We start from the raw sequence: 15,778 nt of genomic DNA on the forward strand, positions 1-15,778 counted from the left end.
ATATTAATGCATACCTCTGCAGATACACATATATAACAGAATCATTGATTTGATTCAGAGCTGAAACTGGCAAGACTTGCCCTCATGTCTCTGGCCATCCGTCTTGCACCTGTCTTGCTTTCCTGCATGATGTCAGTTTGGGCACCTGTCTTTCACTAACAGCCCTCTCTATGGGTTCAGTCCAGCATGCATGCTTCTCGAGCAGCCCACCACTGTCCCCTCACTGGAGCCCCTGTTCTGAACACTCGCGCGCCAGCACCGCTCCAGCTCAGCGTACACACTCGTTTCTCTTGCCCTCCGAGGACAGCGGGCTCACAATAGGTCTGCTTGATGGAGGTAGCTCAGATTGCAGACTATACACACAAAAACACAAGAAAAAAAAATGATGATTCCTACCTGTTAGAAACTTTCCCTCATAATTCATTTTCTGAAGTTAGGGCTGGGTGATATAATTGAGAAAAAATAGTGATATATTCTAGATCTCAAAATGAGCAATTGACATTATATATACTCTGTGTGTGTATAATATAATATAATATGATATGAGTATGTGTGTGTGTATAATATGTATTATTAAGGTTATAAAAGCTGCTTGCAAAATGCAGTTTAAAAAGGTTTTAGATGGGGGTTTAGCGTGACAGGACATGCCAATTTTATGACACTGGCTAAAATTAATGTTAAAATAATCAGCTTTTGTTCTTCACTGTTTTTCATTAAATGAACACAAGGAAGAATTAGAATTAATGTTATTTTTTGTTTATTTATACTGTACATATACTAATGTACTAATGTATTGTAATAACGAGTGATGAATTGAACAGGTCCAAAATGACAGATTTGTCATGGAAATGAAAAAACTGAAAGAATTGGTTCATAAAATAATTATGAAAAAAAAAAAAAAAAAAACACTGAATGAATATTTCACCCAAAAATGAAAATGTTTAATATTTACTTGCCCCCATCTGAACATATTTTGAGAAATTTAGCATTACATCACTTGGTCATCAAAGGATCCTCTTTAGTGAATGGGTTCCATCAGAATGAGAGTTAATAAAAGCTGATAAAAACATTACAATAGTCCACAAGTAATCTACACAACTCCAGTCCATCAATTAATCTCTTGTGAAGTGAAAATCTGCATGTTTATAAGAAACATCCTCATCCTCTCTTAATCCAAAATCCAAGTCTATTATCCATAATCTGTTCCGATAGAGAAGCAACCTCTACATCTTGGATGTCCTGAGGGTGAGCAAATATTAAGCAAATTTTTATTTTTGAACTATCCTTTAAGGAAATTTATATATTGCAAATATATGATATATTTTCAGTATATCACCCAGCTTTAGTTGTGCTACAATGAAAGTCTCCAGGTTTTTGTATGTGGATATATGAACCCAGAAACCGTGGGTGTGTGTGTCGTATGTAACTGATTCACATAAGCATGTTTCAAGTAATTCACCTCTAATTGAATGGCTAAATGTTTCATTTCATCAACAGCAGTGAATTAATCAACATCACATCCTGTTAGGCTGATGCTACACTGCGCAACTTTTTGAGCAATGTTGCCATCAACGGGCAACCAGGTGAGACTGAGGGCCCACGATCTAAAGTAATCCAGATTGGTTACCCATTCTCAATGAAAAAGTGCCCAAGCAACAGCCCAAAAAAAAGCTGTCGGGCAAAATTGCTCAAATTTGCCCCATGTACCATCAGCCATATTCTCATGAGAACCATTACACAGTCCTCTCATAAACTTTCACTCATTTTCCATATTACCCATGTGTCTTGGGGCAGTCTGGTTGTACAGGTTTTGTGCTCTGTTTCAGGTGTGAACAGGAGGAATCCTCGCACTCCACTATCTGATCTGCAGGGAAGCAACACAGTCAATCAACGGTGAGAACACCTCACATATGACCTGTATCCCTCATAGATACAGTGGACATGAAAAATGTCTAAATCTAAAATTTGTAAGATGTAATGCTTATTATTCACTATATATAATTTCAGTATATTTAAGTGACCTCAGATTTTGTGAATAATAATAATAAGTATTTACTGTACAGTAAATACTTATATCCCCCATAATAATAATTCCAGTGGAAGTGTGTATGACATATCTCATTCTACAAGGACTCTGATGAGAGAGCCATCACATGACATTCTGCTAGCGCTCTGATAATATTTTCCTGGAGAACCTGCGTATTATTTGTTTCTACTGTAAGTAGCCGAGATTGTGAAATCCCCTCTGTAGTGTCCTGAGACTTTTTTTTTGTTCAGAGGGGGAAATGAAGCGTGTACGATGAACCCCTGGTCAGTATTCACACAGCTTGTTAAGTTCTCTGTGTGGGTGTAGAGTTAGAGCAGTGTCTCCTTAGATACCCGGAGGATGACCCACGGCCTTCTTGGCTTCATGCTTTGATAATGACTGCATGGCACTGAGATTAGTCTTGATATGCAGAACAAGTGGCAAGAGCCAAGTTCACAACAGCGCTTTTGTTGCACTGTAAAGTCCCCCTAATCTGTTTTGCAACCCCACACACTTTTTGGGTTACTAAGTGACCATTAAACACCAGGAAAGAGCAGCTGCTTCCTGTGTGATGTAAGAGTGGAGTTATTTGCTCATTTGGAGGACAGGCCCTAGGCTGATGGGTAATTGCTCTCCACAGTCTACGACCACATGCTCCAGTGACTCCAGTACACAGAATATTGCCATAAAATTACGGTCGCCCCCTTGCCATTTTTATGTATTTAATAATCAGCAGTCAAATAAAAACTTGCATTTGAGATGTATATAAAATTATCCAAAAAGTATAATTTACCTCCTGGGCAGCGTGCCAACATACAGCACCACAAAAGTGTACCTTTGGAAAAGGTACTGCCCCAGTGACAGCTTTTGTACTTTTATTTCTGAGAGCATATGGTGCAGACTTGCATTGAGCTTTCACACTGATAATATTTCTGCTGAAGCACTGTATAGACAGTAAAGTGATTTCTGAATAACACACTGTATACTGAATGGTTCCTTTAACAACTATGAATTATAAAATGGTTATTTATACAAACTTCACTGCATCAAAATCTGATTTACAGTACATGAGCAGATGAGCCACAGTAGCTGTGTTTACATGTTCCCAAACCGTTTATAATCAGACTGATGGCTCAACTGAACCGAAAAACCTTTGTGTAAACACTTTAATCAGTTTGAATTAGCTTGATATGAACGAAACATTGATTGGATTGGAAGGGACCTGAAATAATTTTAGCAGCATTGAAAAACAAACATGTAAATGGCTGAATCTGACTATTTTATGAATTGGATTCAAAAATACCTGAGCAGTGCCATGTTGCATGTTTACATAAATTTAATGTCTTATGAATGTGTATATAAATTTCAAGTCTTGCATACTGGTCAGTGGAGGCGACTGAATATTTGCTAAATATTTGCTTTAAAAAATAAATAAATAAATAAAACTTCGGACACTTTCTTTGCCTTGATGACAACTTTCTTTTCAGATGTGTCATCAAGGCAAAAACGAGTAGCTCAAGTGACATTACCACTTTCTCTGGCTTTCTCTGCAAACGTGAACAAATATGTGAATCCGGTTGCAATGTTCAGAGTTCATATAAATACAGTATATCTTAAGTCGGAATCAGAATCTTAAATTTGATTGGATTCATGGCGGCTGATGAAAATTAGTGCTTGCATACATCCCTATTTACGTTCAAATGATAATAAATCAACATGGAACCCAAACAGTAACATACATTTCTTATATAATTATCTGTATTCAGTCTGATTTACTAAATAGAATGTGCTGTTTTGGTGTGTTAGATGTTGGACAAAGACTTACCTCAAAAGTATCCTATAAAGTCTCAATTAGCTACTTGCTTTTTTAACTGCAAAAAACCTAGATGTATACATGTTGGCTGGGTTTACCTTGCAACTTAGGGGTTCCACACTGTTAAGTTATCCTGCTCTATACTGTACATACATAGAACCGAAACCATGTTGAATCAAAGGAAATGTATTTGAAGCCTTTTCAGTCTTTAGAGTATCTAGAATGATTGAAGTCAAACATTAGATATTTCATTCAAATTATTTAGCTTTTTTGCAGTTAGAGATATGAGATGTGTGTTTAATATCCATATTTTTGCTGTCCCTTTCAGAGAGGGATGGAATGGGCGTCCTGGGAGACAAAACCGTCTGTCCTCTGCTGGATCCTTGAATGAAGAGGACGGCATCTTCGTCAACTCCACCAGCAGTAAACTCCTGGAGCGAGCCCATGGCATCCTTATGTGAGATACTGTCACTCTGTGCTACACAGCTCTTTACTTTTACTGTCATCAAATACAAGAGGCTACTGAAATGGCATAACCACTATTATTTATGCTTTTTTTCAGGAGAAATAAAAACTATAAAATGAAGCCCAGTCTTCCTAAGGTGCGAATCCCATAACATACTTTTTTTACTCAATAACAAGTCTGTCATGAGCTACTCACCATGTTATCAATATCTGGTGTTTTTGTCATTTTGTTTTTTATGTTTGTTTTGTTTTATTTTTATGAGATATTTAGCAAAGTGTCCAAGTTTATGGCATTGTTTTAAGTGCTAATAAAATTTGACCAATGCAGAAGTCAAGTTATTTATTTTTTGAATTTTTGTCTTTTCCCACACATATGGTTTCAGAATACTTGGAATATTGTATCATATCAGTAATTTTATGTCCTTTCTGTCTATTTTAGTACTTTTTGGAGCTTGCTAGCTGCGTTATGTGACTTTAAAAAAACAAAAACAATTTAGGATACTTCATTGATTTTTGTTTTAACTGTGATTGCCATATATGGAATTGACTTCTCCTTTTGTGTTCCATGAAAGTTCATATGGTTTTTTTTAATGACATGAGGTTCTGTGAATGCTGATAGATTTCAGATTTTTGGGCAAACTATCCCTTTAACTAGTCTCTGTAAGCTTGTGCCCGATTGACTGTGTCTCATCTGTCTATGTGTCTGTTTCTGCAGCACTTACTGGATGTCAAGTCTCTGAAGTACCTGAGTAACCTGACGTTACAAGACCGCATCACAAAGTCCTTGCTGCACCTCCACAAGAAAAAGAAACCCCCAAGTATCAGTGCCCAGTTCCAGGTCAGATTTCGCTCTCTTTCTTAAGAGTATTCTGAATCATGTCCATGTTGTGTAAGTATGGTGTAATTTCCACCCTGTACAGCTCAGTTTTATCAGTGCCAGAAAAAGCCCAAATTAACGGCATCATGTCTGTCTTTGATACAATAACCATAGCTGTCATTCCCAAGCTCTTTTGTTTTGGTTTTGCTAAAAAAAAAAGAAAAAGTCAATGATTCATGACATTTTAGATCATGTGAAGCGGTACGTATTTGTCATATGGCTGTTTTTATCTGGACAGGATCTCCTTACCTACCCAGAGCTTGAACTCATGCACATTACAGTCTATTGAATTAGCCGAGTCTCTGCGTATTACTGTGCATTACTGTTGTCAGCGCTGTTGTGGGTTTTACATTTATGGTCACTTTTGGTCCTGTGGACTTAATTAAATTCAATTAAATTAGACATTAAACTCTCTTAAAATAGACTTTTCAATCTCTCTAGTTGATTTACTTCAAATAATAACAGTGTACAACAGTGGATATAATGAACCATGGAAGGATTTTTGCTATTTTATTTCTGAGCCACCATAAACTTAAACAGACATTTTCAAATCAACATTCATTTCGTCGTGACCTTTTTAAATTAAATAAAATGTTTGACTTCTTTGTCTTGCTAAGTTAGCATTGTATGTATTTTAAATGCATATAATTTAGTGCTGTCAAACGCATCCAAAAGAAAAGTTTTTGTTTACATAATAAATATACACAGCACACATATGCATGTATATTTAAGACAAATGTTATGTATATATATATATATATATATATATATATATATATATATATATATATATATATATATATATATATATATATATATATATATATATATATATATATATATATATAAATATAAATATAAATTATATGAATATAAATATATACATGTAAATGCATGTAAATATTTTCAAAATATATGCTGTATGTGTGTGTATTTATATATACATAATAAATATACACAATACACACATATATTATGTAAAAAAAACTTTTATTTTGGATGCAGAATCAGAATGGAAGGTCATATTTACCTTAGTTTGTCTAAACATGTATGCACTTACACATATAAATGCTTATTTTATGATGGATTCTCATAGTTTAATCTAGCTATGAAATCTAGCTGGGAAAAAAACAAACAAAAGTATTTCCAGGTTTTTTAATGCAACATTCATCTTTGTAAAGAGAAATGTTGAAATCTGTTTTAAAAAAATCCAATCCCACGTGAAATGAAAGTGAATGTAGTTGTGGAGTCAAAATGCAGCATTGTATGATAATTCACTCTGCTGGCTAAGAATTACGTTTCCCTCTAGTGTCTCAGATTGAGACAGAGAGCTGTAAACATTCACTCGCTCTGCAGTTCTGGGGCGTCTGGCAGCAGGCCTGCACAAATGTGTGGATGACCTCACTTCCCACATCCTGTTCTGTGTGGCTCTCACTTTGGGAAGAGAGAGTGAATTCCTGACCACCAAAATAGCCGCTTTCCCTAGTCTGTATAGAGAGATGCAGACATGGAAACACACAACAAAGGCTTTTCAAAGATCTTGAACATTAGCATGTCAGGTGCTATATGTACATTTTTTGCTACTTTGGAATGGTCTACTTCATTCAGAATATATATTTTTATTTCTTTTGGAGTGAAATGTTCTTGACAGGTTTTGTGAGATTTACCTTTATAGTGAAGAAACAGGAGAAAATGAGATTTGAAGAATTTGAACTTGTGCTGCCTTCATGAGCACTATAGCTCAATGTGTTATTCAGCCAGTTAAAGTAATGCAGACAACATACAGCTTGTGTCTGCCGTGTACGTTGTGTACAAATGTGAAATATCATTTAACCTGAACAAATGCTTATTTATTCATTTATTTCTGGTGTTTTACTTCATTTAAGGCCTCTCTCAACAAACTGATGGAGACGCTGGGTCAGTCAGAGCCGTACTTTGTGAAGTGCATACGATCAAATGCAGAAAAGGTGTGTTAGTCCTTGTGAATGTCCTTGTTTCATATTAATTTCACTCATACTGTACAGTATGTCATTTATAGATTATATACATTTCTATGGTTGTTGTTTGACACAAGTCCCTGCTGCTTTTCAGCTCCCTCTGCGTTTTAATGATGTCCTGGTGCTGAGACAGCTTCGCTACACAGGCATGCTGGAAACCGTGCGTATCCGACAATCTGGCTACAGTATCAAGTACACTTTTCAGGTGAGACTAATGCATGCACACAGTAGTAAAGGTTTTTTAATGTTTTTCAAAGAAGTCTCTAATGCTTAATTAAAAATACAGTAAAAGCAGTAATATTTTGAAATATTATTACTCTTTTATTATTATTATTACTCTTTTACTATAAAATAACTGTTTTCTATTTGAATATATTTTAGAGTATAGTCATTACTCTAGTCTTCGGTATCAAGTGATCCTTCATAAATCATTTCAGTATGAAAATTTGGTGCTCTTTATTGTCAATGATGTAAACTGTTTTTGTGGAAGCCGTGATACAATTTTTTCATAATCTGTTGATGAAATAGCATGTTCAAAATAAATAATGTTTTTTATTTCATGTTATGTTTTTATTTTAAAACAAGTCCTTACTGTCACTTTTGATCAGTTTAATGCATCCATGCTCAATAAAAGTGTTAATTTCTTTAAAAAAAAAAAAAATAAGAAAAAAGAATAATTTACTGGCCCCCAAACTTTTGAATGATGTTGTACACGGATCAGCGTAATTTCTTATCCTATCCTCATCTTCTGGAATTCCAAAGCTGAAATCATTGTTTCCAGTTATTCATTTCCTTTCCTGGGTGTGGCTGTCTGGGGATGATTCTGTTGTTTTGGCCACTTTCTGTGAATTCAGCCCAGACAAATAGCGTCATGTAGATGATACAAATAGGATTAGTTTACACACTGTGAATCCCTGATGACTGATTGTTCAAACAGATCATCAGCTCTCTTTTCAATAATTAGTAGTGTTTTCTAAGGCAAGCCTCACTATTACAGTTTCTTAGGTTGGGTATCTTTACATGAATGTGCAACTTGAGGGGTATGTGTACTTTTGCATCCATTTCTCTCTTTTTATCCACGACAAGAAAATTAAAAAAAGAATGGTGTTTTTTTTTTTGAAGCTGAATATCAAAATTGTACTGTACTGCTGCTCACAAAGTAGAATATACACTTTATTAAAATAAAAATAAAAATAGAGATTTTTAAGGAGGAAGAATAAGGAAAATGGGTTTGTATCTGCTTATTCAACTCATGAGTGTTAGTACCATAAAAAAGGAAATGCATGTATTTCGGTATTTCATTTGTGGCTTTAAAATGGATTGGATGCAAAAATGCATGGAACGTTAAGCCACACTTTCACTTTTGAAATCTTTAGTCAAGAATTTCTGTAATACAGCCTCAAATTATCAGTAAGTAAACACCTATCATTACAGTTGGCAAACATTAGCAATGTGCTAACAACACTCTAGCAGCTGCTTAGCAATGACTTATTTTTATTAAGTTCTCCATCTTGACAATGTGTGCTCAAGTGTCTTTTTATGAAGCCTGAGTGTTTCCGCCCCCAGTAATTTCTGTAAGGTATGAAGCTGGTGTAGTTAGCTGACTTCACAGAGGCCCTCTATAGTCTGCAATAAGAGTGGCCAGGAATAATTGCATACACAACAGCATCTGCCTCCCAGACTGTCCACCCCCAGTGGGCTGCATTGACGGAGACTTCAATAAGGCATGCCTTCACAGTGATGTTAGTGTTCTGAAATCTGCCCAGTTTTAAGGCCTTAATGAGAAATGTCACTTCCTGGATGCTTCAGAAAGTGAATGACTTTTTGTGTGTGTGCCATCAAGAAAAAAGATTCACTATGGCGGTGCGGTGTAAAGCCTCTGTGTTATGCCCCCCAGGACTTTGTTCGACACTTCCATGTGCTGTTACCAGAGGGTACCAACCAGGCCAACCAGGAAGCTATCAGACGGTACCTGCACCAGGTGGATCTGTCTCCCGAAGGGTTCCAAGTGGGCCGTACCATGGTATGATCAACCTTCAGCCTCTGCCAGTGATAGGACTTAATTAAATTCCTAAAGTCTAACTTTTTCTAATGCCTTTGGGATGACACATACTGTCCATTCATGGTTAGCTTTGTTGGAAATGTACAGTATTGCATGCGTGTGACAAGTCTCTTTGTCCATACGTGTGTATGGCAGGTGTTCCTCCGTGAAATAGAGCGTCAGCGGCTACAAGACCTGCTCCATCAGGAGGTGCTGCGTAGAATCATTAATCTTCAGCGACGTTTCAGAGCTCTTCTGGAGAGAAGGAACTTCCTCAGAATGAAACAGGCTGCTTCCCAGATACAGGTACCTCCTAAGATTTTTTTTTTTTTACTGCTTTATGTGACGATAATATCAAAGTGTTTACAGCCTGGAAATATCAAGAAATTTTACAATTGCTATTTTCAAATTGAAAATAAACAGAATCTTAAGTTTTAGGGTTTTTTTTTTTTTTTTTTCAATTGGGATTGAGAGGGGAAAAAAATAGTTAATCAAATTTTTATTCAAAGTTCATTGGACAGAAGGTGTGGGAACCGTGTCTGTGGTATTTGGGTTAGGCTTTTGACATGTAAACAGTGGAAGCACTTACAGAAATAAAGGATTTAGTATTAAATAAATATTATTTTAACTCTAAAGGTGAATTATTTGTTCCATCAAACACTCAAGGATGTTTTAAAAAATGTGGATAGACTGATTGCAGTTATGTATTGATCCTTTTTGATTCCATGTTTTGACCAAATATTCTTATTTAGTAAGATTACTATTTAGTATAAATTTTTTTCTAACAAGACTGTTTTGTACATGTGAAAAAGTATATTTCTGTCTATTCTAAAACATAAGTTTTTACACCAAATATTTTGGAGTAAATCTTTTATTAAATCCCCACTGCGTTGTGTTGTCTCCTGTAGAACTGGTGGAGGAACTGTCAGGCTTCACAGGGGGACAGCAGGCTTGAGTGTGTCCAGCAGGGGGCAGCAGTTTGTATCCAGTCAGCCTGGAGAGGCTTTAAAGAGAGGCGTAGACTCCTGCTGTGGAGGGAGGCAGCCGTGGTGATCCAGAGAAACTGGAGGCAGTATTGGCAGGGGCAGGCAGCCCTCCGGATCCAGACTGCATGGAGAAGACACAGGTCCAGAGAGCTCTACCTCCGGCAGCGGGATATCACCATCCGCCTCCAAGCAGCGGGTAGAGGCTATCTGGCAAGGCAGAGGTATGATACATCCCTTTCTACAGAGGTACAGCTCTGTTGAAGTAAATTGCCTGATAATACAGGGAGAACTTTATAATGGTCTGGGTTACACCAAGCAATAGTCTAATGCTTTTTATACAGGGTTCATAGCGGTAGCCTGCCAAGCAAAAATCTGGTTGGTTTAACACTGGAATTGGATAAGAACTTAAAGTTTAGAAGGATGTTTACTAACCTTTGTTGTTGTTTTTTCATTTTTATTGTTTATATCATTGCAAAATGTAAACAATATTATTGTCCAGCGATGAATTAAAAGTTGTATTTACTGTATAGTACAACCAACGGCATGCATACAGTACACTTACATAAAGCGACATGTACAATATATCAAATCTCAGCTGTGTGATAGTTTATATCATTGCAAAATGTAAACTATATTATTGCCCAACCCTTTATATAAAGTTGGAAATGCAGTACATCCAACTTTATCCACATATACTGTATACAGCATACTCACTTAATGTGATCTATACAAATATATATAGCCAATCTCAAATGCTTGAATGCGTATATAGTTTCAAAATGTAAAATATATAATCGGCCATCTCAAATCAGTGAAATGTGAAGATGCTAAGCTATTATAGCCATTAGCATCATGATTTTCTGCAAAGCTGATGGGAATTTTGAAAAGCACTACCCCGCAATTTTTTATTTTTTTATTGTTAACCATGTATCCTGTCTTCCTACTAAGAAGTGGTCTTTTGAAATTTTCAGATTCAGAGAACTTCAAGAGCAGAGATTAAAATCCACTCAGCTGCCAAATGGAAAGACCAGTTTGTTACCAGAAGAGGGCAAGCTGAGAGACATGGGTTTGGATCAAAGCATATGGGAAGACTCCAGCGACGTACAGGACGGGAGCAAACAGAAACTCATCGGTGCAGTAGAGGTGCCTGGAGGAGATGTTTTTGAAGAGATGGCACCAGAGATGACAGAGGGTATGGCAACGGTACAACCAACATCTGAAGTGACAATCCGAGAAAGACCGCAGACTCTAGAGGATCCCAACCAGAGGACCCGGGCCAAACGGGAGAGCCGGCGGATGCGAGAGTTGGAGCAGGCCAAATTCAGCTTGGAACTTCTTAAGGTGCGCTCCACCGGAGCCGCGTCTCCTTCGGAAGAAAGGCGCTGGTCAGTGGAGCTGGTCAGCGAGATCCCTCACACTCCTCAGGGTACTCCAGACAGCCAGAGCTCCAAGGGCAGCTTTGAGCTACTCAATATAGACGACTATTTCAAAGACAAGGCACCTTGTGCCGAACCAGAGGACCTTGGTTCTCCTTCTGTTCCTGACAAGCACGATGTGTTCTCCAACATTCCCGAGTCCGCTTTGCCCTCTGACACTCCAGCACCTGATATAATGTCAAAACCAGCTGGCCAACCTGAACCTCCCAAAATGCAGAACTCGCTCCCAACTTTCTACTCCCCTCCATCAGAAAGCAGCTCTCTAATTGTGAAGTCCACCATTAATTCTGCCACCCTGTGCCCTGATGGCCCCAGCAAACCTATCAAAGACAGGAAGGAGTCCACTCGGAGACCTATGGTCGTGGTTATTAGTATGCAGAAGGAAAGCCTTTTAAATGAAGCAGATATGAAGCCTCCAGAGGTCAAAGACAGTGCCGCCCAGACCAGTGAGCCGCCAAGCCCAGCACAGCCTAGCAGCGAAAGCCTCTCTGTTCTGGAAAGGCTAGAGAAGCTTAATGAAGCAAAGGAAGAGCGCCAGAAACATCAGCAGCAGCAAAATGAAAAAGAGTTGATGGAGCAGATCCGTCAGCAGAAGCACATCCTGAAAAAAGAACGTGAGCATAACGCCCAACATGAGAAGGAGAGGTATGAGAAGCAGAGGGTTGAAGCTCTGCAAAGGATCGAGCAGAGTAGACAAGAAGGTACAGGAGGAAAGCAAGATAGATTCTTCACAGACAGAGGCACTGCTCCCTTAGCTCAGCCAGAGCCTGACCTCAGCTCTCAGCCACTGGTCCCGGAAAAGGAAGCTGCTCCTTCCATTTTCAGAGGCCAGCCAAAAGACAGCCGCAATGTAGCAGAAGGGTGGGCACCGAAGTTGACCCTGGAATCCAGAGGGGATGAGGCCAGAAGGAGAATAAATACAAAACCGTCCACTCAGAATGTCAACATGAACATGTCTGAGAGGCCTGGAAACATGTTCTTTTCTCCGAAGGCCAAGGTTTCTAAGTAAGTGATGAGCTTGACCTCAGGGTGCCAAGTTACTAAATAGTTCATCGCAAAATGAAAATGATCATTATTTCATACTCACCTTCCAAACCCTGTTTAATTTTCTTTCTTCTGCTGAACACAAAAATAAAATGTACAAGTTGTCCTTTACTCTACAATGAAAATGGGTACTTGAGGATGTTAAGCTTCAAAAATAAAAATAGTCCATATGACTTTTCCACTATTATCCAATACTTCAGAAGTCAGACATTAGCTTTGTGTGAGGAACAGACAAATGTAAGCTGTTAACATTAAACCTATCATGAAACTTCCTAAGATGCCATCTTTAAATATGCTTAAAGATGAGATATTCAGTGAATAATCACTTTAAATTCCAGTCTATTCTGCACACAAAGCTAAAGAAAGGAATTCATATGGTTTTAGATTGATATAAAGGTGAATAAAATGATGGCAGTGTTTTCGTTTTTGAGTAATCTAAACCTTGAACTTCTTGAATTTGTTTTAGGTTGGATAAGGATTTAGCCAATCAAGGGAAAACCGCAGGAGTCCAGAATGAATTGAGCCTCTTGGGTTACAAATCCGCTAAGAGTGAGGTGAGAGATGTAGCAACTGACACTTTAGGTCATGACAAATTTAAATAGCTTTTCACAAATCTCAAGATTTTTTTCCTCATTGTTGAATATATTTGACTTTGAACTCTTTCTGCCTCACGAGGCCTTGGTGGGGTCACCTGACCTTAACGTATGGGGGAGCATCTTCATTTGTTTTATCATTTGGTTGATTAGGTTGGCCGACCGGGTCATAAAAAAGCCCGAATGGCACGGACACGTTCAGACTTCTTGACCCGCGGTTCAAACGTCATGGGAGAGGGGGAGTCAGAGGAGGAGGAATATGATGAGACCCCTCTGTCTCCTGGCACACCCCTCCCCAAGCAGGACTCAGAGGAGAGCGCACTAGAGGCTTGTCACAGTGACTCCGAAATGGTAATTTAATGGTCTGTGCTAGCGCAAGCAGGCCCACGCAGCAAGATCTCTCTCTACAGCTAACTCCTCCAGAAGAACCTGATAGATCGCCTTACTGACCACCTGAAACGCTTCTACACTCCCTATCCAGTTGAAGGACATAGTCTTCAACCACAGATGCTGAAACACCTTTTGAAAACTATTCTCATCTGTGATGGCAGGTGTTTTTCTGTATCCACATAAAATATACAATGCAAAGAATTATTTGCATTTTAATAAGGGCTGTCAATAGATAAAAAAAAATTTATTGAAAAAATACTGATTAATCTTAAATTTTGAATTTTCCTCAATACAAACAGTAGTTTACTTAGCTGTCTACTGTAAATGGGGACATTTCATAGACATCTATTGTTTTTATATACAGCTAGATAAATAGCTGTATAAATATATTACCTTAACCAACACCCTACCTAAACTTTTTTTATAATAAAAAAAGTTATATACAATTTCTATCTTATTTTTTATTTTGCTTTATTTAATTAATTTATTTATATTTTTATATAATTTATATTTTATTTTATAGATTAGTTTAGTTTACATTATATTACTTTACATTAAATTCCCAAAAAGCTTTTGTCAGATTTAACTCACTTCTGGGTATATTTTTCCCAAAATATCAGTTAATGCTAAAAAGCATACAGCTGCAGCTACTGGGCATGCGCACATTTATATACCATAATTTTTGTCACACTATACAACAATAATTACTGTTTTTGCATTATTGTATGGGGTAGGTCTAGGGTTGGGATAGGTGTAGATGTTAATAAAACACAATCTAATAGGTAAAAACATTAATTTATTGTTAGTTTCCAGTCGTAGCTGTATCCTTTCTAGCCACAATCCAAAATATCCCCAAGCTTTTTTTTTTTGTATGTTGCAATGGCCAGTAGAACAGTGTTCTTGGACATTTATGCTGATACCTTTTGGTGTGGATGTACTGTAACATCACACAAAACCATGTTACTGTACATTATAACCATATTTGTCAAAAGCACTGTTAGTTTTTCACTAGTCATTAAAACCTTATTTTACAGTTGTTTCTTGACACAAATTTAATCTCATGAGTTTTTATATTAACTTTGACGGCCCTAATTTTAATGCATTTTCGATCAGCACAAAAATATAGTAGATATAATTCTTTGTCACACTTGACCCAGAACTTCTGTTTTCTTCAGTACATTGGTTTATGAACCAGCCACACAGATATGGATGGCTTCCATCAGAAGTTTGCTTTTCTTACCTGATGTAAAAAGGCATCTTGTTTAAAGTTTAACCCATGGCACTCTTCACAATCTGACCACGCTGCTTTTCTAGACATAACAGCTATGCTAGTTATAGGTTGCTCCTTCCTGAACAACTGAGACCTTCTGCGAGATTCTGCTTTCTACACTGCCACCTCGGATAAAGAGTACTGCATGCTTTAACATCTAGCTCTGTCTTCTCTTCTGCAACAATTCACCAAGGCTAAAGCCATGGAACCATCATGGCGCATATTCTATATTTCTTATTCTGTAGCTCTCTTTCCAATAATCACTCTTTCCATTCTTGTTGGTTAACAATACTGTAGAATTCAGTCATTATCTGCGTCATTGTATGAAACCGGTGCCTCTTTTTATATATATATATATATATATATATATATACATACACACACACACACACACACACACACACATATACAGTCATGGCCAAAAATATCAGCACCCTTGGTAAATATGATCAAAGAAGGTTGTGAAAATTAATCTGCATTGTTAATCTTTTTGATCTTTTATTTAAAAAATTCGCAAAAATCTAACATTTCATTGGATAATAAGAATTTAAAATGGGGGGAAATATCATTATGAAATAAATGTTTTTCTCAAATACACATTGGCCACAATTAACGGCACCCTTTTATTCAATACTTTTTGAAACCTCTATTTGCCAGTTTAACAGCTCTAAATGTTCTCCTACAATGCCTGATGAGGTTAGAGAACACCTGACAAGAGATCAGAGACCATTCCTTCATCCAGAATCACTCCAGACCCTTTAGATTCACAGCTCCATGTTGGTGCTGCTTCTCTTCAGTTCACTCACTCATTTTCTATAGGGTTCAGGTCAGAGGACTGGA

At 37.3% G+C, this 15,778-nt stretch overlaps 1 protein-coding gene across 10 annotated transcripts in view; it reads left to right on the plus strand.

The window, feature by feature from the left end:
• The window catches only part of myo9aa (myosin IXAa), a 126,129-nt gene that overhangs the window by 94,824 nt on the left and 15,527 nt on the right, over positions 1-15,778 (plus strand). For 5 of the 10 annotated variants that reach the window (XM_058781028.1, XM_058781030.1, XM_058781029.1 and 2 more), the window contains 13 exons: positions 181-336; positions 1,827-1,893; positions 4,168-4,296; positions 4,402-4,441; positions 5,020-5,142; positions 7,068-7,148; positions 7,273-7,383; positions 9,076-9,201; positions 9,376-9,525; positions 10,128-10,426; positions 11,177-12,646; positions 13,152-13,239; positions 13,432-13,629. In XM_058781028.1, coding sequence (XP_058637011.1) covers positions 181-336; positions 1,827-1,893; positions 4,168-4,296; positions 4,402-4,441; positions 5,020-5,142; positions 7,068-7,148; positions 7,273-7,383; positions 9,076-9,201; positions 9,376-9,525; positions 10,128-10,426; positions 11,177-12,646; positions 13,152-13,239; positions 13,432-13,629 — 3,038 coding nt within the window. The remainder of the gene's footprint in view (positions 1-180; positions 337-1,826; positions 1,894-4,167; positions 4,297-4,401; positions 4,442-5,019; positions 5,143-7,067; positions 7,149-7,272; positions 7,384-9,075; positions 9,202-9,375; positions 9,526-10,127; positions 10,427-11,176; positions 12,647-13,151; positions 13,240-13,431; positions 13,630-15,778) is intronic. The other 5 variants (XM_058781032.1, XM_058781035.1, XM_058781033.1 and 2 more) reach the window with 2 other exon arrangements.

The sequence above is a fragment of the Onychostoma macrolepis genome, chromosome 07 (genome assembly GCF_012432095.1).
Source record: "Onychostoma macrolepis isolate SWU-2019 chromosome 07, ASM1243209v1, whole genome shotgun sequence".
Classification (NCBI taxonomy): domain Eukaryota; kingdom Metazoa; phylum Chordata; class Actinopteri; order Cypriniformes; family Cyprinidae; genus Onychostoma; species Onychostoma macrolepis.